Source organism: Colius striatus, chromosome 12, assembly GCF_028858725.1.
Source record: "Colius striatus isolate bColStr4 chromosome 12, bColStr4.1.hap1, whole genome shotgun sequence".
NCBI lineage: Eukaryota > Metazoa > Chordata > Aves > Coliiformes > Coliidae > Colius > Colius striatus.
The window spans coordinates 25,619,737-25,640,060 of record NC_084770.1 but is presented as its reverse complement, the minus strand read 5'-3'; the positions used below and the strand labels follow the sequence as shown (position 1 = coordinate 25,640,060).

General features: G+C 54.6%; 1 protein-coding gene across 2 annotated transcripts in view; it reads left to right on the top strand.

Annotated features, from left to right (window-relative positions):
- The window catches only part of EPHB1 (EPH receptor B1), an 86,317-nt gene that overhangs the window by 18,814 nt on the left and 47,179 nt on the right, over nt 1–20,324 (top strand). For both annotated transcript variants that reach the window (XM_062006082.1, XM_062006083.1), the window contains exons 2-3: nt 9,546–9,610; nt 14,492–15,173. In XM_062006082.1, coding sequence (XP_061862066.1) covers nt 9,546–9,610; nt 14,492–15,173 — 747 coding nt within the window. The remainder of the gene's footprint in view (nt 1–9,545; nt 9,611–14,491; nt 15,174–20,324) is intronic.

Genomic DNA, 20,324 nt, shown 5'->3' with positions numbered 1-20,324 from the left:
ACCAAGATGCTGAGGGGATGGAACGTGTGTGAGGAGGAAAGGCTGCAGGACCTGGGGCTATTCAGCCTGGAGAAGAGAAGCCTGAGCACAGGGGGATCCATCAACACTTAGAAGTACCTAAAGGGTGAGTGTCAGGAGGATGGGAGGACACTTTTTTCCTGTATTGTCCAGTGGCAGGGCTGGGGGTAATGGACATCAGCTGCAACACAAACAGTTCCCCTGTCCCAGGAGGAGAAAGTCCTTTGGTGCTGAGGTGAGGGAGCCCTGGCCCAGGCTGCCCAGGGAGGGTGTGGAGGCTCCTTCTCAGGAGGTTCCCAAACCCACCTGGACACGTTCCTGTGTCCCCTGAGCAAGGGGAACCTCCTGGGCTGGAGCAGCTCTGCAGGGCCCTTTCAGTCCCCACCATCCTTTGATTCTATTCTATTATTTGGCATGTGCTCCTGGGTGGTTTTGGTGTGGGTGGGGAAGAGAAGACCATTGCCCTTCCCCAGCCAAAGCAACCCTTCATTCAAGCCAGCTTACACTGCTCAGCTGGAGCTGCAGTGTGCCATTTCTCCTGGGCAGCCTCACAGGTGTTTTGGAGGTTAGGGCTTTTGGGAAAACCTCTGCCCATCACCCGAGTTCCTCTTCCACATCTTCTAGAGGATGAAACGAGTAGGTGCCAAGCTTGACACATGGCGATGCTTCGGGGCAGGCCACGGCGTTCCGAGATGTTTGCTGGCAAATCAGCCTCGAGAAAGCAAAGATGGGAATTGAAATGCAGAGGGACATTGCTCTGGAAAACATTCTCCTGGAAGATGGCCTTGTCATCTCCCAGCCCTGCCTCACTCCTCTGTGTGGTGGTGGAAGAGCTGGGCTCTTGGGGTGTCTGGGTCTGTCTCAGTGGGTAAAGTGCTGTCTCAGCCCTTGGTGCTGCTCAGCATTGAGTTACCAAGTGGAGTTGGTGTGTCTGTGGGCTGTTATTAAACCTGTGATGATGTGAGCTTTATCAACATGGGTGCCAATGTCCTCCTTCTGTTTGGAAGGATATTTGGTTACCTGTGACTCCACCCTGAGACGTTTCCCACTGCCTCTGAGCTTTGGCTTCAGCTCCAGTGGATTAAAACTCGTTCTGGAATGTTCTAAAGCAGGCTCACAGTTTGGGAAACAGAAGGTACTGAAAGCTCTGTCTTCTCTCTCTTATCTTTTTATTTGATTTGATCCCCTTTGTCTTTCTTTTCCCCCTGTGATGTGTGCTTTTTTTGGGTAATTCTCTGTCGTTGCCTTCCCTCTCTCTTATCTCTCCCTCTGCAGTTCTCTCTCTCTTCTTCTCTATTCCTCTTCCCCCTCTCCCTCCCCCTTGCAATTTACTTGTAGGCAGGTTGTCTCTTTGATTTACTGTATCTCTCCTCGGTGGGATTATGATAAATGGATTGTGTGGCTCTGACTGAGCTCGTCCAGCAGCATGTGCCTGTGCTGGGGATGGGTCTCTGGAACCGATTTAGCCCCCGTGAGATGTGGGGCTGGCTGGAGGGAGAGCTTCTTGTCCACGCTTCTCTCTTGCCCAGTCCCTCGTGTTTGCACACAAGGCTTGCAAAAATGCAAGCAGGTATTTCACAGAGTGCTTTCAGGCCCATCAGCCAGCACATTCCAATTTGCTGTGCCCTGATACGGGGAGTGTTTGCCGCTGGTAATTAGAGCGTTTCATCCACCCCGCAGCCGCAGCAGGCGGCGGGTTATTGATAAAGTTGTTATACAGTTGCTGAGCAAACACCCCCCCACCTCCCCTCCCCAAATCTGAGCTTCATTAAGTTCCTGCCTGCCCTGCTGCGATGCATCTTCATTGCTCGCTGAAATCCGTGCTGAAATCCCTGCCGTTGACGGCAGATCCCGGGGGAGCGCTGGGGCTGCGCTGTGCGGCCGCGGCTTAATGCAGCCCGCCGCAAATTGACACAGCGCTGTCCTCCTCGCCTCAGAGGCAGCAATGCCTTCCCTTTACAGCATCACACAATGGTGGGGTTGGAAGGGACCTTTGGAGCTCATCCAGTCCAACCCCGCTGCAGAAGCAGCTCCCACCTAGATCAGGTCACACAGGAATGTGTCCAGGTGGGTCTTGAAGACCTCCAAGGAAGGAGCCTCCACACCCTCCCTGGGCAGCCTGGGCCAGGGCTCCCTCACTCAAACACTGAAATAGTTTCTCCTTGTGTTTAAATGGAACTATTTGTGTTGCAGCTTCATCCCATCACTCCTTGACCTGTTGCCAGATACAATACAACAGGATCTCCCAACCTCCTGACACCCACCATATATATACTTGGGAATATTACTGAGATCCCCCCTCAATCTCCTCCAGACTAAACAGCCCCAGTCCCCACAGCCTTTCCTCATAAGGAAGATGCTCCATTTCCAACTGAAGGTGAAGGGGTAGGTTTTCTATGCCACCACAGATCTGCTGCTTGGCTGTGCATGGTGGTGCCGTGGCTGAGGTGGCTTTGCAGAACAGGCACGGCTGCTCCTCTCCCCAAGAGCTTCCTACAGACCCTGAAGCATCGTGGGTTTCCTTCAAAACACAGGCAGAAAATGTCTTGTGTTGACTCGTGGTGTTGTTGTTGTTCAGCTCATCCTCTCTCTCCTCAACTGGGTTTGTTGTTTGGTGGGTAATCCTTCATAAGGAACCCGCGGGAGATTGATGGGGAGAGCTCGTTATGCACTTGCAGAGCAGTTTGGCTGTCGTTGTGTAGCAGCACAACTGCACCATTAAAGGCAGAGAGCCATGGGGATGATGGGATGTAATTAGTTGTTGCTGTAATATTTTTGATTGAAAGTGTATAGATACTGTAAGTGTCTCTTTGGGAAGCTGCTGCTCTCAGGAGGTAAGAGCAGCGGCATTGCTCATCAAAGGGGAGAGGCTGCTCCTGCTCTGAGCCTGCCCACCTCTCAGCACCCTAATTAAACCCTCTGGGAGATGTCACAGCCTCCTTCATGGTACATGGAGGGGCAGTGGGGATCCTTCCCAGTTAGGAGGTGGAATTGGATGGATGGGGAGTCCTCCTGCACAAGAGACTTTTTGGGTGGGATGTGTGTCCAGCAGCTTGCTCTTTCTTGTCTTCTTGCTTTTGTCCACTTTGGTCCAAAATTCTTGTCTAGGACAAGAGAAAATGGGCTGGTTGCCCCAGAGGAGGTTGAGGCTGGAGCTGAGGCAGAACTCTTTCCCTGAGAGGGGTGTCAGCCCCTGTGCCAGGCTGCCCAGGGAGCTGGGGGAGTGCCCAGCCCTGAAGGGAACCCAGAGCTGTGGAGCTGAGGTGCTGTGGGTTAGTGGTGGGCTGGGCAGGGTGAGGGCTGCTGGGACTCCAGGAGCTTCAAGGGCTTTGCCAACCCCAGTGACTCAGGATGTATTGAAACCTTGCGTGGGCAAACCTGGGCTGCGTGTGTGGAACGTTGTGGTTGGAAGCATGGCCATGGAGGGCAACCTGGCAACTCAGCAGCTTCCTGGTGTGTGCTGGAACCCCTTCATCTATGCTGAATGGTGAGAATGATATTCAAACAGCTCCCCTGGCACCTGGGGGGTCTTCCTTTGCATTGACATGGAGAGGTGTGATGCAAACCATGAGAGTACAGGCAGTGGTGCTGAATGCCACGACACGGTCTGGGCTCAGCTTGAGGTTCCAGCAGCCATGGGAGGGCAGAGCTCATGGCACTGTAGCAGTTAATATTTTTTTAGCACCAATCTTTGTAATAAAGCATCTTGGCTCTGTTTCTCTATTGTTCCCTTTCTCTGGTAATGTCACCAAACTTGGACAGAAGCTTCCCAAGCTGTGTGTTTGCCTTGGGCTGACTTTGCTGAAGATCTCTGGAGAGAAAAAAGGGTGTAGAAGGCAAGCTTGGCACTTAGGAGCATGAAGGGGGGGGGGGGGGAATGTGGTGCTTTGCTTATGGAACAAAGCCCTGCTTGTTCAGCAAGTCCTGCCAGAGTGCTGGCACTGCCCTGGGGCTGGACTGTGCCCTGACCCCGTGGCACTTTCTGGGGCTTGCTTTGTGTGCTCTGAGGGTGCATCAGATGGGTCTCAGAAGATCCTGCACATGGAACATCCTCTTCCCCTCTGGACCCCAGACCTGATCCCTCATGACCATGTGTGCTTTGCTCTCTGGCTGCCCTCCCTCTCCCTCCAAAGGCTCTGCCGTGGACACAAACCTCTCCTCTCTCTGTGCATCTCAAGGGGCTTATTTCCAGCAGCTGGCATCCTTTCCAAATATCCCTCTACCCATCTGTTGTTATCAAGCCTCCTCTCTCCTTAGTTTGCTTAATTTCTATCTTTTTTTCCTCCTGGTCGTCTTAGACACGCCTGTGTCTCTTTGCAGATGCCCAAGCATTTGCTTTCAAGTGCCTTAGGCTGGTTCCTGCCGTTGTCTTCTTGCAAGAGTGAGAGCTGCTGCTTCTTGCTTTGGGAGAGGGACCACATCTCCAAGGCATCTATCAAGGAGTGCAGCACTTGAAGTTTCTTTGTGGCCTCCCTGAGCACTAAACTTGTCATTGCATTGCTTTTCTTTCCAGATGGCGATGTCAAAATGCCATCAGTTTGGGATTGGCCTCCTTGCCTCCATCTCTCTCTGCCCATAGCCAGACCCCACTCTCTGCCAGGGAGAGCTCACAGCTTCCCACGGTGGGACTTGGCAGGAGGCCTGAAATATGGGTTTCATGGGGGTTTTGGGGCATAAGCTCAGTTTTGTTTCGGGCTGATTCAGAAGGGTTTGCCTAGAAGAGGCTTCAATCCTGTTGGGAAGGGCTGTTGGCAAGACAGCATCAGCTGGTGTGTTGTGAAGGCTCCTGTGCTGCTGTGCACTGTGCCTCTCTGTCTGATTTCCCCCCCTTCACCTGAGTGATGCCAGCCTGCCCTTTGCCCCTCTGAGCTGAGCTGCAGCCTGTCCCACCGTAGGCCCTGGCTCTGGCCACGTCCCTGCCCGGGGTGGCAGCGAGTCCTCCCTGCCTGGATCACACGGGTGCCTTCACAGATGGATGCTCTGCTCCTTGCTGAGGATGCTGGTGCATTCTAATTGCTGGCATCTTTACTCCTTACGAGTGTAATTGTGAGTAGACGTTTGTTTTTGTATTGATAATTAGGGACTGGAACAGATGGTGAAGGCTTAGTTTAAAGTAATGTGTCCATTAAAGAAAATCTACTGTATACAGCTGAAGATTCTTCACTCTAAGAGAGCTCAGCTCTCCATAGCAGAGCTCATGTTCTCCCTAACAAGGGTTTCAGCCATTACAGCCTGGGCAGCTGCCTTCAGGGGAGGCTCAGGCCCTGGTGAGCATGTTGAGCTCCCTCCCGGGCAGAGCATCCCCTGATCAGCTGTGGAAGGGGTTGCTGGAGGAGCAGTACCTTGAGCAGACAAGGGCAGGGCTGTGCCTTGCTTGTGCTGGTCCATTGAGCACTGGGCTGATGCAGGTAGACAGGCAGCATGTGGTTTTACAGCATCCCAGCATGGTAAATGGGGGTGGGAAAGGCCCTGCAGAGCCCAACTCACTGCTCAGGCAGGTTCCCCTGGCTCAGGGAGCACAGGAACGTGTCCAGGTGGGGCTGGGAGCCTCCCAAGAGCCTCCACACCCTCCCTGGGCAGCCTGGGCCAGGGCTCCCTCAGCTCAGCACCAAAGGAGCTTCTCCTCCTGTGCCAGGGGAACTGTTTGTGTTCCAGCTTGGAGCAATATTCCAGGTTTAGGTTTACCCAGTGTGTGCCATGCTAGATGTAGGAAGCATGGGGAGATGAGACCCAGATGCTGACACCCCTTGGGGGGTGTAATTAAAGCCCAGTGCCAAATAAGGAGGATTGGATGCAGTAGGCAAGAGGAGATGAGGGAGGAGTGGCACGTCTGTGTGGCTTTAGCACTGATTAATGATGCTCAGGCACTTGTGCACAGTAATCCCCCCATTAGCAGGCAGAGACAGCAAAGGGGTCATGCTGCCTGTCCCTCCTTTGCCTACTCTCAGGTGATGAACACCAGGGGAAGGTGATCTCTGTGTCCTCTCAGCAGAGGGCTGAGGCTGAAGGCTGCTGCTTGGCAGCCTGAGCCCTGAGCTGCCTGGCCTTAATCATCCCTGTGGGGTTTCCCCTGGGGTCATGGCATCACTCCTACATCCCAGAAAATGAAGTAAAATGCAGGGTTTCCTCCAAGAGGAAATAGGGGAGGTCAAGGGGAAGTTGCTCAGCCGAGTCCTCCTGGTGCCAGCAGCTCTGCAGTCACGGGGTGTGGGTGAGCTCAGCAGGAATTGCAGCTGAGAGAGCAGATTTAACCCATTTATCCCATTTAACCATTTCATTTCAAAGAGAATCTGAAAAGAAAAGCCCCCAAGGAAACTCTTTTGGCAGGTTGTGGATCTCGTTGAATGTGGCAGTGTCCCGTGTCCCCGGCAGCATCTGAGCAGGACACGGTCTGGAGAGGGTCAGGCTTTTAGTGCTGGCCCTCAGCACCTCTTTCCTTGGGTTTGCAATTTGCTTCAGAAACGTGGAGCTGTTGGAAGTGCAAGTTAGGCCCCTGTGGTGGAAAGTGTGAGTGTGACCTCCCTGGCCAGAGGACTCTCTTAAGAAACCTCCACGGTGAAGCTGCTCTGGGTTTGTTGTTTGGAAGTGTCCTGCTGCAGCAGCTGGTGTGTGGCATTGCTGCTCTGCCTTCCTGCTTGCTTGCCAGAACATGGGGCCTTTGGGGAGGACGAGGGCAGGAGGGAAAGGGTGAGATTTTGGGAGGGCTGCTGGTGGATGGCAGCCGGGAGCAGCGCCAGTCCTCGCGTGCGACCCTCCTGCGCCGTGGCTGCAGCTTATCAGAGGGACATTCCTCTGTCATCACCCTGCTGGATAACAAACTGCCTGGGGAAGGAAACTCTGAGTGTGCAGAACAGGAAGGCAGACAGTGGCAATCCTTTCTGAATAAACCCTGGAGAGAAGGGCCTTCCTTGTGCCTGGGCCTGTCCTTATCTCCCGCAGAGGATGGGTGAGCTGGGTTCAGGCCCAGCCTGGCTGCGCTCCCTGAATCGCCCCAGGCTCTGCTGCCTCAGTTTCCCCTGCATGGCACAAGGATGTTGCTGTGGGAAACACCATCAGGTGTTTTGGGGACTCTCAGAGCATCCTTCCCTGCATGGCCCTGCCAGGGGAGATCACTGAGAGACGTTTGCATGGCCTTTCACATCCACCTTCCCATCCATTTATGCACAGGCACATCTGAGTGCTCGCCTGAAGGGCTGTAGCAAGGGTCTGTATCTGCTAACTGGGGGTGTGTGGCTATTTTCAGGGGAAGGAGGGCTCAGTGCTACTGGAAGGTAAAGAGCAGTGGGAGCAGAAACCTGGTGGGGCACGAGCACAGAGGAATTGCAGCTGGGGTGCATCATTTTTAGCTCACTTCTGCCAACAACAAGGGAATGAAACTGTGTAAAGTGACATACTGTGGTAGTGTGGAGGCCACTGTGCTTTTCTTAAGGCTACCAGGATGCTGAGGGGACTGGAAGATGTGTGTGAGGAGGAGGAAAGGCTGTGTGACCTGGGGCTGTTCAGCCTGGAGAGGAAGAGATACAGGGGGGACCTCATTAATACAAGTACCCAAAGGGTGGGTGTCAGGAGGATGAGGGGACACTTGTTTCTGTGGTGCCCAGTGACAGCACTGGGGGTGATGGACATCAGCTGGAACACAAACAGTGCCCCTGGCACAGGAGGAGAAAGTCCTTTGGTGCTGAGCTGAGGGAGCCCTGGCCCAGGCTGCCCAGGGAGGGTGTGGAGGCTCCTTCTCAGGAGGTTCCCAAACCCACCTGGACACGTTCCTGTGCCCCCTGAGCCAGGGGAACCTGCCTGAGCAGGGGCTGGGGCTGGAGCAGCTCTGCAGGGCCCTTCCCACCCCCATTTACCATGCTGAGATTCTTTACCTGACATGGACCAGGGGCAAAACGTCCCATCTCTGAGCACAGTGTGACAGGAGCAGGCTGCCAGCGTGCTTGGCCAGGGACCAGGGGGCTTTGTAGGCTCCTGGCAGTGCCATGGCAGCATCCCAGGACCAGTTAGTGATGCAGGAGCTTTGTGAGCTCCCGTGCACCTTTTTACCCCCTTTCTTGGGGGTTGCTTTGCTCTCTGCCTCCGTGGCCTCAGGAGCCGGGCTGTGTTGGCAGCTCCAGCGGGGATTTTGGGAGTGGGGAATGTTTATCTCATGACAGGGCAGGGAGTTCCTGGTCATGCTCCTTTGGCTTCCCATCCCAGGGCAGCCAGCAAAGGGAAGGGTGGGAAGATTAATAAGCCTCTCATTTCCCGCTTGTGATTGCTGGAGCAGGAGTGGGGAGATTAAAAGCAGCAGTCCAGGGGCTGTTCATATTCCTGGCCCGATGCTCATTTCCTGATCTTCATTCCTCTGGTTGCACCCTTTTTCCTGGTGCTGCAAAGCTGCTGGGAGTTCTGGGAGGAGAAGGGAGAGATGGGGGATGCTCAGCTCATCTCCTGCTCCCCTTCAGTCGAGACACAAGAATGAAGGGAATTAATCTGCGTGTCGTCTTGCTGCAAACAAATAAATACAACCTGGAGGGCTTTTCCCATCTGTTTCTATATGTTGTTGCTCTCACTGTTATTACTGTTGCATTTCTTTAGAGCTGTTCCTTTTCAAAGAGTAGAAGTAGGGAAATGCCAGCTGTATGACATACAGCTTGTAACTGTTGCTCCCTAAATCCTCCATCAAAAGGCTGCCAGCAGTGCAACAGCACTCTGCCACACTGGGAGCCTTTCCCCCAGCTTCTTGCTGCTTGCAGGGAGTTAGCTCACTGCTGGGGTTTAGGCAGGGTTTTGTGGATGTGCATGCAATGACTCCACAAAATACAGCACCCTCCTTCATGTTTTTTTCTTGTGCGTAACACTGTTTTCCTTTCAAGGGCTTGGCAGGGCCAGAGATGGCAGCATGGGCTGCCTTCAGGCTGCTGCTCTTTGCAGAGTCTTGCCTTGCCCCTTCTGCCCCTGAGTGAGGCTGCCTGCAGCTCCTTAGTTACATTAGGGTACCTGCTGCTTGATTTCTGAGCAGCTCCAAGGGTCTGATGCATGCTCTGTGAAAGCAGGTGAAAGTTTCCCTGTGGCTCTTTGCTCCTGAGGAGGAAAGGCTGCAGGACCTGGGGCTGTTCAGCCTGGAGAAGAGAAGCCTGAGCTCAGGGGGATCTCAGCAGCATGAGTGCTGAAAGGGTGGGTGTCAGGAGGAGGGGGGGACACTTTATTCCTGCATTGTCCAGTGGCAGGACAGGGGGTGATGGAGATCAGCTGGAACACAAACAGTTCCACTTAAACATGAGGAAGAATTCCTTTGGTGCTGAGATGAGGGAGCCCTGGCCCAGGCTGCCCAGGGAGGGTGTGGAGGCTCCTTCTCGGGAGGTTCCCAACCCCACCTGGACACATTCCTGTGCCCCCTGAGTGAGGGGAACCTGCTTGAGCAGGGGCTGGGGCAGCTCTGCAGGGCCCTTCCCACCCCCATTTACCATGCTGGGATGCTGTGATTCATAACACCATCCAACCCTTTGGGAGTAATGGTTTGCTTTCCTTTTCTTGTCTTCCCTCAGAAACTCTGATGGATACACGGACGGCGACGGCCGAGCTGGGCTGGACTGCCAACCCTCCTTCAGGGGTAAGTGCCACTCCTTCAGCTTGTCATCTCGTGGGGTTCATGCAGGTTGCCTCAAAGGCCTTTGGGGAGCCAGGGAAATGGCAGCAGGAGCAGCAGTGCCCCATTGGGCTGGTACAGCATGGCTAGGGCATCACTGTGCTGGGCTCTCCATCTGGTTCAGAGCTGAGCATCCATTCCCTGAACCATTCCAGGGGTCTTGGGGAAGATGGACCTTTCCTCAGTCCTTACATTCTCCCTGCCTGTCCTTCTCCCAGGTGAAGACTCTGGCCTCATCACCACTCCCCATCCCCTGGTTCACACCTTCCCTCTCCCTGTGCCAAAAGGCTTGTAATTAGGAAACATTAGCAGGCTCCAAACAGCTTTCATACCTGGAACATCATCCATAATTGCACTCGGCAGTGCTCTTCGCTGGCTATTAATGTCACTTTTATGAAGTAATGAGGAACAAAACACCCTGAGGCACTTAAAACATCTTTTTTATATAATACGAGCCTTTGAGGAATGGAAGCATAAAATAACCTGACTCACACTCCCCTGGCAGAGAGGTGGAGCCGTCAGGGAGAGGAGCAGCCGTGGGAGGAGGTGATGGATGGGCAGAGTGGTGGGTCAGGCAGGGATGGGTACAGCAGTAAGGTCTGTCCCAGGGGCTTCCAGGACCTGGCACCCAAAGGGAAAGGATGCCAGCCCCTGTCTTTGTTAGGGTGTGACTGGCTTGGCCAAGTCTTCAAAAGCAATGAGGTTGCACACTGTCACTAGAGACAAACACACACACAAAGTCCTCTCCAGGCACGTCACAGGCCCTTTAGATGTGAGGCTTTGCCACTGATCTGCTTTACAAAAGAACCCCAAGGTCCAAATAGATCACTGGCAAGTTGCAGGGGAGCTGTGTGCAGGTGATGGAGAGAATTAGCTGCCTGCAGGTGAAAGCCCAGGTGAGGCAAGCAGGGAGTTTGCATCCTGAGGCACAGTGGTCTCACCCTCTGCAGAGCAGCAGAGCGAAGCCTTTCCCCAGCCCTGTGTGCACCCCCCTGCACCCAGCCACCCCCCGTCCCTCTGGGAGCTTCTGGGGAGCTCTACCCTTCACAGGAGCCAGGGGACATCTCCCACCAAGTGATTTAAAATAGCAAGTCCTTCAATAGGGTCAGTCTGTAGTGTGTGTTGGAGAGTGTGACTTGCCCCATGATGACCCCTTGCTCCTGGACTGGGCTTTTCTTTGTAGCATCAGGTGCTTTGCTGGGTGGAGACAGGACAGTTTTGAGGTGTGCTTTGGATGCCTCTGTAGGTGTCATTTCCCAGCTGAGGCAGGTTGTGGAGCAGGTTAGATGCCAGTTGATGATAGGGAATGTCTTCCTCTCACTCCAGGCATGCAGCAATCATAGAGTCATAGAATCATTTTGATTGGCAAAGCCCTTGAAGCTGCTGCAGTCCCAGCCCTGCCCTCACCCTGCCCAGCCCAGCACTGACCCACAGCCCTCAGCACCTCAGCTCTAGGGCTTTGGGATCCCTCCAGGGCTGGGCACTCCCCCAGCTCCCTGGGCAGCCTGGCACAGGGGCTGACATCCCTCTCAGGGAAACAGTTCTGCCTCAGCTCCAACCTCAACCTCCCCTGGGGCAACCTGAGCCCATTTCTTTTTGTCCTGAAGTCTTGAGTCTTTATGAGCTGCCTGATTATAGTGCTGAGTTTTAGGACTTGTCCTGTTTAGTAGCTCACAACAAGTTTTTGAGGGCAGAGCTGTGCTACTGCTTGACTTCTGCAGCAGTATGGGCAGCTTTTGGGGTGATAGTGTGGGTGCTGGGGGAGTCTGCAGACTGTGACCCATCCAAGCAGCCTGGAAGAGAGCTGCTAAGGTACACATGGGCAAACAGGAGGGAGAAGAGCAACAGCTGTTGCTGGAACCTTCCTGCTCCTTGAGGCAGGAGGAAGTAGGATGGGAGAGGGTCTCTTGGTTGCTGCTGGGGCATCAGCTCCTCCCAGACCCCTCTCATATCTCTTGGGGCTGGAGGTACAGGAACATCATCCATAATTGCACAGAGCCACCTCTCCTGACCCAGGGGTTTGCTGTTGGGTGTAGGCTCTGTGCAGGTTTTGGGAGATGACATCTCCTGTGGGGTGCTGAGCTCACAGATGTGCTTGGGGGTGCTGCTGGCATCACTGCCAGGGCACTAATGTGGGCTCTCCTGCTCTCACCAGTGGATGTGTTTTAAATCTCAGCAGAGACAGAGAAGAACATTGTCTTAATCCCCAGCTCCCTGTGAATTATTTAGTGGGATCTCATCACAGTGATGTATTTGTTACAGTTAGAGCAGCGATGGGTGTTTCTAGCCATGGGACCCTGCTGCTCTTCAGTGCCTGGGTGCAGGAGCTCTCAACCCCAGATATTTAGAATCACAGCATCCCAGCATGGTAAATGGGGGTGGGAAGGGCCCTGCAGAGCTGCTCCAGCCCCAGCCCCTGCTCAAGCAGGTTCCCCTGGCTCAGGGGGCACAGGAACGTGTCCAGGCGGGTTTGGGAGCCTCCACACCCTCCCTGGGCAGCCTGGGCCAGGGCTCCCTCAGCTCAGCACCAAAGGACTTTCTCCTCCTGTACCAGGGGAACTGTTTGTGTTCCAGTTGATGTACATCACCTCCAGTCCTGTCACATGTGCTCAAGGGAGCATCAGGATCTGACCCCAAACCCTCATGAGGGTTTTCCAAGTGGCGTTTGCTGTTGTTCCCAGCAGTGGGTCAGCCCCATGTGCTGGGTTCTTGAAGTGGGGCAGGGTCCACTGGCAGGTTTTGGTTCTGTTTCCAATTCCTCCCCCTAAACCAGTGAGGTGTGGCAGAGGGAGCTGGTGCCTGATGAACACCGTGAGTAAAAGGATACAGGGTCAGGTCATCTCCTGAGCATCTGTCTGGGGTGCAGATGTTTTCCTGCAGCAAAGACAGCGAAGCAGTGAGGCTGCTGCTGTGCTGAGCACTGGAACAGAGCTCCTGGCCTGGTGTGAATGGGCTGACAGAGCTGTAATGCAAAGCCGTGGTGGGAGCAGGAATCGATGCCAGCCCCCTCGGTCAGGCTGGACCTTGCAGCTTGCTCGAGTGAAGTGGTGGCTGGTCACAAAGGGCATCGAGTCACGTGTCTTGTTTGGGATGGGGAGGGGATTTGGCAGTGGTTTTGTGGCATGGGGTGAGAAAGGAGAGTGCCTGGCTGGATGCAAGAGCTTGTATTGCTGCCTTGGTAAAGCCACTTGTTTTATGGCTGGTCTGTGTGCTGAGTAGGTGCACACCGAAGCAAATGTTGTGCCACACTTGTTGGCAGCGTGTTGAGGACACTGCTTTGGAAACAAAACAAAAACCTGCTGCTTTTTTTCACATTAGAGCTGTGGTTTAGGAAGGGGAAGCTTGGGGAGCAGCTGAGGGATGTGGTTGTTTAATGGGAAATGGAAGAGGGTGGAATCTGTAAGGTCATAGGGTTGGTCATAGTGCATCAGCTCTCTAGGAAGACTCAAGACTTTGGGACAGGAGGAAATGGGCTCAAGTTGCCCCAGGGGAGGTTGAGGCTGGAGCTGAGGGAGAACTGTTTCCCTGAGAGGGGTGTCAGCCCCTGTGCCAGGCTGCCCAGGGAGCTGGGGCAGTGCCCAGCCCTGGAGCTGAGGTGCTGAGGCTGTGGGTCAGTGCTGGGCTGGGCAGGGTGAGGGCAGGGCTGGGACTGCAGCAGCTTCAAGGGCTTTGCCAACCCCAAGGATTCTGTGGTTGAGTGTGAGCGGGGCAGGTTGGCATCGCCCATGTGCCGCGGTGCCCCTGTGTGAAGCACAAACAGGCGTGAGCCCTGCTCTGACATCCCTCCTGGAAACCACACATCGTATTCAGAGTGCTGCTTAAAGATTGCCATATGAATAATGCTGTTATGAGGAGACTGTAAACATGGATTAGTTAAAATGAATGGATTATGAGGTTGTAAATCTGTCTGTGGGACTCTAATGCCATCATAGACTATTCACAGTTTGCTGCTGTCCCTTAATTGAAATTGTAGCCTGGATTGTATTAATGCCCTTCTATAAATCGAATTGCAAATCTATACTCTCTCTCTCTGTGGAGGTAATGTTTTATTTAGTTGGTTTTCTTTGCCGGGGGAAATGATCCCGTTGTGCTGAGAGCCCGGGGTCAGGCTCTTGCCGGCCCACGCGCTGCCTCGGCTTTAATGAAGCTGGAGCCTCGTGTGCTGCTTCGTCTCTCGTCTGTGGGTGCTTGGGCCATCTTTCTTCCTGCTTTGGCTGCTTCTCAGGGCAGCTGAGGTGGTTGCCTGCATGGAAAAGGTGGTGTAGAGTCAGCTGGGAGAGATGGGGAGAGGAGTACAGGAGCAAGAGAGTGAGGATTTGTTCTGGTGCTGGCCCAGGTGGTGTTTCTGCACTGCAGGAGCTGGGGCTGGAGAAGAGAAGGCTGAGGGGAGACCTCATCAGCACTTAAAAGTACACAAAGGGTGGGTGTCAGGAGGATAGGGGGACACTATGTTCTGTGGTGGGCAGTGACAGGACTGTGGGTAGTGGACATCAGCTGCAACACAAACAATTCCTCTGGCACAGGAGAAGCTCCTTTGGTGCTGAGGTGAGGGAGCCCTGGCCCAGGCTGCCCAGGGAGGGTGTGGAGGCTCCTCTTTGGGAGATTCCCAGCCCCACCTGGACACGTTCCTGTGCTCCCTGAGCGAGGGAAACCTGCTTGAGCAGGGGCTGGGGCTGGAGCAGCTCTGCAGGGCCCTTCCAGCCTCAACCATCCTGTGATTCCATGTGTCACGTGTCCGTGTTCCTGATCCCTGCCGTGTGCGGGGTGAGCAGCACCTCTGCAGCTCACGGGCCAGCGCTGCTCCCTCTGCCTCCCCCTCATTGCCTCTCCCTCTTCCTTTTGCAGTGGGAAGAAGTCAGTGGCTACGACGAGAACCTCAACACCATCCGGACGTACCAGGTGTGCAACGTCTTCGAGCCCAACCAGAACAACTGGCTGCTGACCACGTTCATCAACCGGCGCGGGGCTCACCGCATCTACACCGAGATGCGCTTCACTGTGCGGGACTGCAGCAGCCTCCCCAACGTCCCCGGCTCCTGCAAGGAGACCTTCAACCTCTACTACTACGAGACAGACTCTGTCATTGCCACCAAGAAGTCTGCCTTCTGGACAGAGGCACCCTACCTCAAAGTGGACACCATTGCTGCTGACGAGAGCTTCTCGCAGGTGGACTTTGGTGGCAGGTTGATGAAGGTGAACACAGAAGTGAGGAGTTTCGGGCCCCTGACCCGCAATGGCTTTTACTTGGCTTTCCAGGACTATGGGGCTTGCATGTCTCTGCTCTCTGTCAGGGTCTTCTTCAAGAAGTGTCCCAGCGTGGTGCAAAACTTTGCCATCTTCCCAGAGACGATGACGGGAGCAGAGAGCACCTCTCTCGTGACCGCCCGGGGCACCTGCATCCCCAACGCCGAGGAGGTGGATGTGCCCATCAAACTGTACTGCAACGGGGATGGGGAGTGGATGGTCCCCATCGGCCGCTGCACCTGCAAGGCTGGGTATGAGCCAGAGAACAACGTGGCCTGCAGAGGTAAGGCTGGCCTTGGCTTACGAGGGGCTTGGATTGGGGAGGGGTTTAAGCTTTGTTTAACAATATGTGTTCCCAAACGAGCTGGTTTGGGTAATCTGTGCTGTGAAATGGGATCTGCGCCGTTTGCCTGTCCTGAAAGGGTTCTGCTGTGAGGAACAGGCAGGGGTTTGGCAGCAGTGGGCAGCCTGTGGCTTCTCTGTGTGCTCTGCTAAGAGGAGAAACTTGGTGAGGATGAAAGGATGAAGTGTACCCTCTGCAAGTTCCTGATGACACCAGACTGGGAGGAGTGGCTGATTCACCAGACTCTGCTGCCTTCAGTGAGATCTGGGCAGGCTGAGAGTTGGGCAGAGAGGAACGTCCTGAGGGTCACTAGGGGCAAGGGCAGAGTCCTGCAGCTGGGGAGGAACAAGACCAACACCAGCACAGGCTGGGGGTGACCTGCTGGAGAGTAGCTCTAGGAGAGAGACCTGGCAGTGCTGGTGGGCAGCAAATAAACATGAGCAGCAACGTGCCCTCGTGGGCAAGAGCCAATGGCAGCCTGGGGGCATTAAGAGAACTGTGGGCAGCAGGTTGATGGAGGTTCTGCTGCTCCTCTGCTCTGCCCTGCTGAGGCCTCATCTGGAGTCCTGTGTCCAGTGCTGGGCTCCCCTGCTCAAGAGAGACAGGGAACTGCTGCAGAGAGGCCAGTGCAGGGCCACCAAGATGCTGAGGGGCTGGAACATGTGTGTGAGGAGGAAAAGCTGCAGGCCCCGGGGATGTTCAGCCTGGAGAAGAGATGAGGGGCACCTCATCAACACTTACTAGTACCTAAAGGGTGGGCGTCAGGAGGATGAGGGGACAGTTGTTTCTGTTGTCTCCAGTGACAGCACTGGGGGTAATGGACATCAGCTGGAACACAAGGAGTTCCACTGAAACAGGAGCAGAAAGTCCTTTGGTGCTGAGGTGAGGGAGCCCTGGCCCAGGCTGCCCAGGGAGGGTGTGGAGGCTCCTTCTCAGGAGGTTCCCAAACCCACCTGGACACGTTCCTGTGCCCCCTGAGCCAGGGGAACCTGCTTGAGCAGGGGCTGGGGCTGGAGCAGCTCTGCAGGGCCCTTCCCACCCCCAGTATTCTGTCATTCTGTGGGAGTGCTGGTGCAGCTCCCACTGTGAGCCCCCTGGAAGCCTCCTCTGTGATCTGCTGCTCTCCAGGTGCCTCTCAGGGCAGCTCCCTGCTGCCTCAGCCCCTTTCATCTGCCTCGTCCGTCCCCAGCAGAGCTGCAGGAGCCAGGCAGCCGTCACTGGGCCCAACTGCAGCGAGGCCTCTCAGGTTCTTGGGTTCAGAATGTTGTTACTGTTTGTCTGGGTTCCTCCAGCCTTGCTGCCAGCAGGCTGCTGCCTGCTGGAAGCCTCTGCAGTGCTGGCTTATAAATATGGAAACAGCACTCACTGTTTTTCATCTCCTTTCACCATTCAGATGAATATTCCCCAAACACCATTGGAGGATTGTTATTTCCTTAGCTTTCTTCGTGGCCTTTTCTTTCTCCTCTCCCAAATTAAGGCATTGCTTTTGTATGCTGCTTGGAATGGGAGAAAGGCATGAGAAGCTAACCCTGAATCACAGAATCCCAAGGATTGGAAGTGACCTTGGGAGATGATCCAGTGCAACCCCCTTGCCAGAGCAGGCTCACCTAGAGAAGGTGTCACAGGAGCTTGTCCAGCTGGGTTTGGATGTCTCCAGAGAAGGAGACTCCACAGCCCATCTGGGCAGCCCCTGCCAGTGCTCCCTCACCTCAACAGTCATTGGCAGTTTCCAAATAGCTTCTAGAAGGTGGGCACCACCAGACCAAAGAAAGGTTGGGAAGAAGGAGGTCAAAGTTAGCTGTCCAAGTGCTTTAGGGCTGGTTTGTGGGAGAAGGTGATGAGAAAAGGTCTGACTTGGACATCTTTTGGTGCAGGTGGCAGCAGTGCAGCACCAGCTTTGTCTGTGATGCTCTGTGAGGTGCCCAGCACGGTGTTTCTTCTCCACTTGCAACTCCAGATATGTGCAAATGGCAAAGCTGGGATTCAAGCTGTAGAGAAACTTGTTTATCCATTTGTTTGAAACCTGGGCAATTTGTGTAGGTCTTCACTGTGAAAAACCCCACATTCCTGCTTGGCCAAGGTGGGAAAGGTGATGACTTTCCATGCCAGTGCTCCAGCAACTGGGAACCCACCAGTATCTCTGTGCTGGCACCTTTTGCTTCGAGCAACATCACTGGTGGATTCCTTTGAGTTTAGGGGTTGACCCTGGGTTTTGTTGCCACCAGGAGATGGGCTGTCCAGTGAGGAGCTGGAGAGAGGGCTCTTCATGCTGCAGTGTTTCTGGCAACAGGTTCCTCTGCTGTTGAACAAACAAACAGAAAGCCCACATGGTTTGGTGGCAAAGTGACATTTTCTCGTCAAAGAAACATAAATCCTCGTTTTAACTCAACAGTGGAAGTGGGAAATAACGTCATTTTTTTTGGCCACAAATGTAGGAAAAGACTGGTAATGTGAAACTGCCACAGCTTTTGATGCTGTTTCCTTTCTATCTGCTGCTGGCTGGGGTCGTGGAGGAAGCTGATGTCCTGAAGGTTTCTAAGCCCCCCTCTGGGGAGGAACGTGTTGGACTTAGGCAGTGCTCATCCAGGGACAGGGCAGAGGACAGCAGGACACCAGAGACATGGGAGCAATCCTGCTCAGGCTGGGTGTTAGACCCATCTCCCGGGGGGAGGTTTTGGTGTCTCGTTCAGAACGGTGATGATGTGTGCTTGCCACCAAAGCTGCCCTGAGCAGAGCCCTGGGCTTTGGCAATGTGCTGAGCTTCCTGTGCTGCAGTGCCCTTCTCCAGCTGTGCTCCCACTCCTCAGTAGTGCTGATGCCAAAGGAGAAACCCCTGGGTGCTGTCTGTGGGCTCTGCAGAGCTCCTGGGGAGCAGTTTGCCTTGGAGTGGGAGCAAGCTTTGTATTTGGCCTCCTTGAGGGCAGAATTTGGTATCCTGGCAGGTGTAAGGGGATAGAAATGTACTTTATGGATTGCCTGGCAGCATTTGGGATCCTGGAAGGCACTGAAGTATGCTGTGAGTGCAGACCAAGCAGGTCCTTAAATGACACAAAGCACATCTGTGCTGATGGGACAGTGCTTTCTTGATGATCCCATGGGCAGGACTGGTTGTCTCTGGAGCAGAGCTGCAGTAACTCCCCTCTGCCAGTCCTATCAGAGTATTTCCCATGTCAGGAGGATGGATGAAAGGCTGGAACTGAAGGTGTTGCTCAATGCTGGCGAGGAACCCAAAACCCAATGGACCTACCAGCCCTAAAAGCCAGAGCCAGGGCTCACACTGGGACTGCTGGAAAATTAACTACCTTGGGCTACAAACCTGCCTTGGGGTTGGACTCTGTCTCCTTGGGTGCTTCTGTGAACTCTTTTGTCTGTCAAGCTCCTTTTTGTATCCCTGTGGACCTCAAAGACCATGAGGGAAGACCTGAGCCCACTGCTGCCCTTCCCAAAGGCCAGCAGGCAGGAGGTGGCACGTCACAAGGTTTGGGAAGAACAATTTGTTGGTTTTCTCTTTGGCTTTGTGCTCTCAGAGGGATCATATTCCTCTGCCTTGTTCACCCTGCAGGGATGCTGCCAGGATAGCAGCAATGTGCCCTCATGGGCAAGAGCCAGTGACATCCCAGGGAGACATCAAGGAGAGTGGGCAGCAGGATGAGGGAGGTTCTGCTCTTCCTCTGCCTGCCCTGCTGAGGCCTCATCTGGAGTCCTGTGTCCAGTTCTGGGCTCCCCAGCTGCAGAGGGACAGGGAACTGCTGGAGAGAGGCCAGTGCAGGGACACCAAGATGCTGAGGGGATGGAACATGTGTGTGAGGAGGAAAAGCTGTGGGCACTGGGGCTGTTGAGCCTGGAGAAGAGAAGCCTGAGCTCAGGGGCACCTCAGCAACACTCACAAGTACCCAAAAGATGAGTGTCAGGGGGATGGGGGGACAGTTTCTTCTGTAGTGTCCAGTGACAGGACTGGGGGTAATGGACATCAGCTGGAACACAAACAGTTCCACTGAAACAGGAGGAGCAAGTCCTTTGGTGCTGAGGTGAGGGAGCCCTGGCCCAGGCTGCCCAGGGAGGGTGTGGAGGCTCCTTCTCAGGAGGTTCCCAACCCCACCTGGACACGTTCCTGTGCCCCTGAGCCAGGGGAACCTGCTTGAGCAGGGATTTGGGCTGGAGCAGCTCTGCAGGGCCCTTCCCACCCCCACCATCCTTTGATTCTCCAGCACCCTGGCTCCTGGGAGGCTCATGCTGCTGACATCTGCTCAAAGCCTCCATCAGCCTGAGCTGAGCCACTTAACAAGCCTGAGGGAATTGTCACCAAGGAAAGAGAGGAAAAAAACCCCCACCTCCCTCAGTATTTAAAGGCTGAGAAAATGGGCTTAATTCCTCAGCAGTGGGGAAAAAATAGGGTTGAATTGTTTAGCTCTCTCTCATCCCTCCCACCCCCAGGGACAGTGGCTGTGCCTATCATGGGGCTATTAGACCGGAGCGTTTCGTGCTGACAGCGGAGCTCGGGGCCGCTGAGGGATTCATTAATACCGGCTTTTATGGGCACTTAGCTGCTCTGCACAGGCACAGGCAGAGCACATGCTGCAGCAGGGGGATTGCCAGCCCCAAAGAGATTATCATCCTGTCTGAGGGTGGGGGTGATGGGAGGGGTCATCACCACCAAAGGCTAAGGTGAGGGAGGGAGGGTTTTCTTTGTCCATGTGCCCTGTTATTTGTTTCCATGGCAGGCTGGTTGGGCTTTGGCACTCCTGACCTGGCTGGTGTGAAGCTGTGCTGCTGGCAGCTGGGTTGTAGCTGGGGCTGCCCACCCCATCCTGTTGAGCTCCCTGTGCCTGGGAGAGCTGTGGGTCAGTGTGAAATGGAGGTGGTTATTGAGTCCAAAATGAATCATTCATTGGGCTCGGCAGCCCAGGCTCCGTTCAGGTTGATATTAAATCCATTCGTCTTGCTCTGCCCAGCCCCTCAGCCTTGCTTTATGGCCTCCTGGCGTGGTCAAGGTGCAATGCATCACTGAGCTGGGGAGGGGGTGGGAGCAAAAATGGGCCTGGGCATCTCTGGGAGGCTGGGGAAGCCGGCTGGGGGCTTGGATGAGCACTC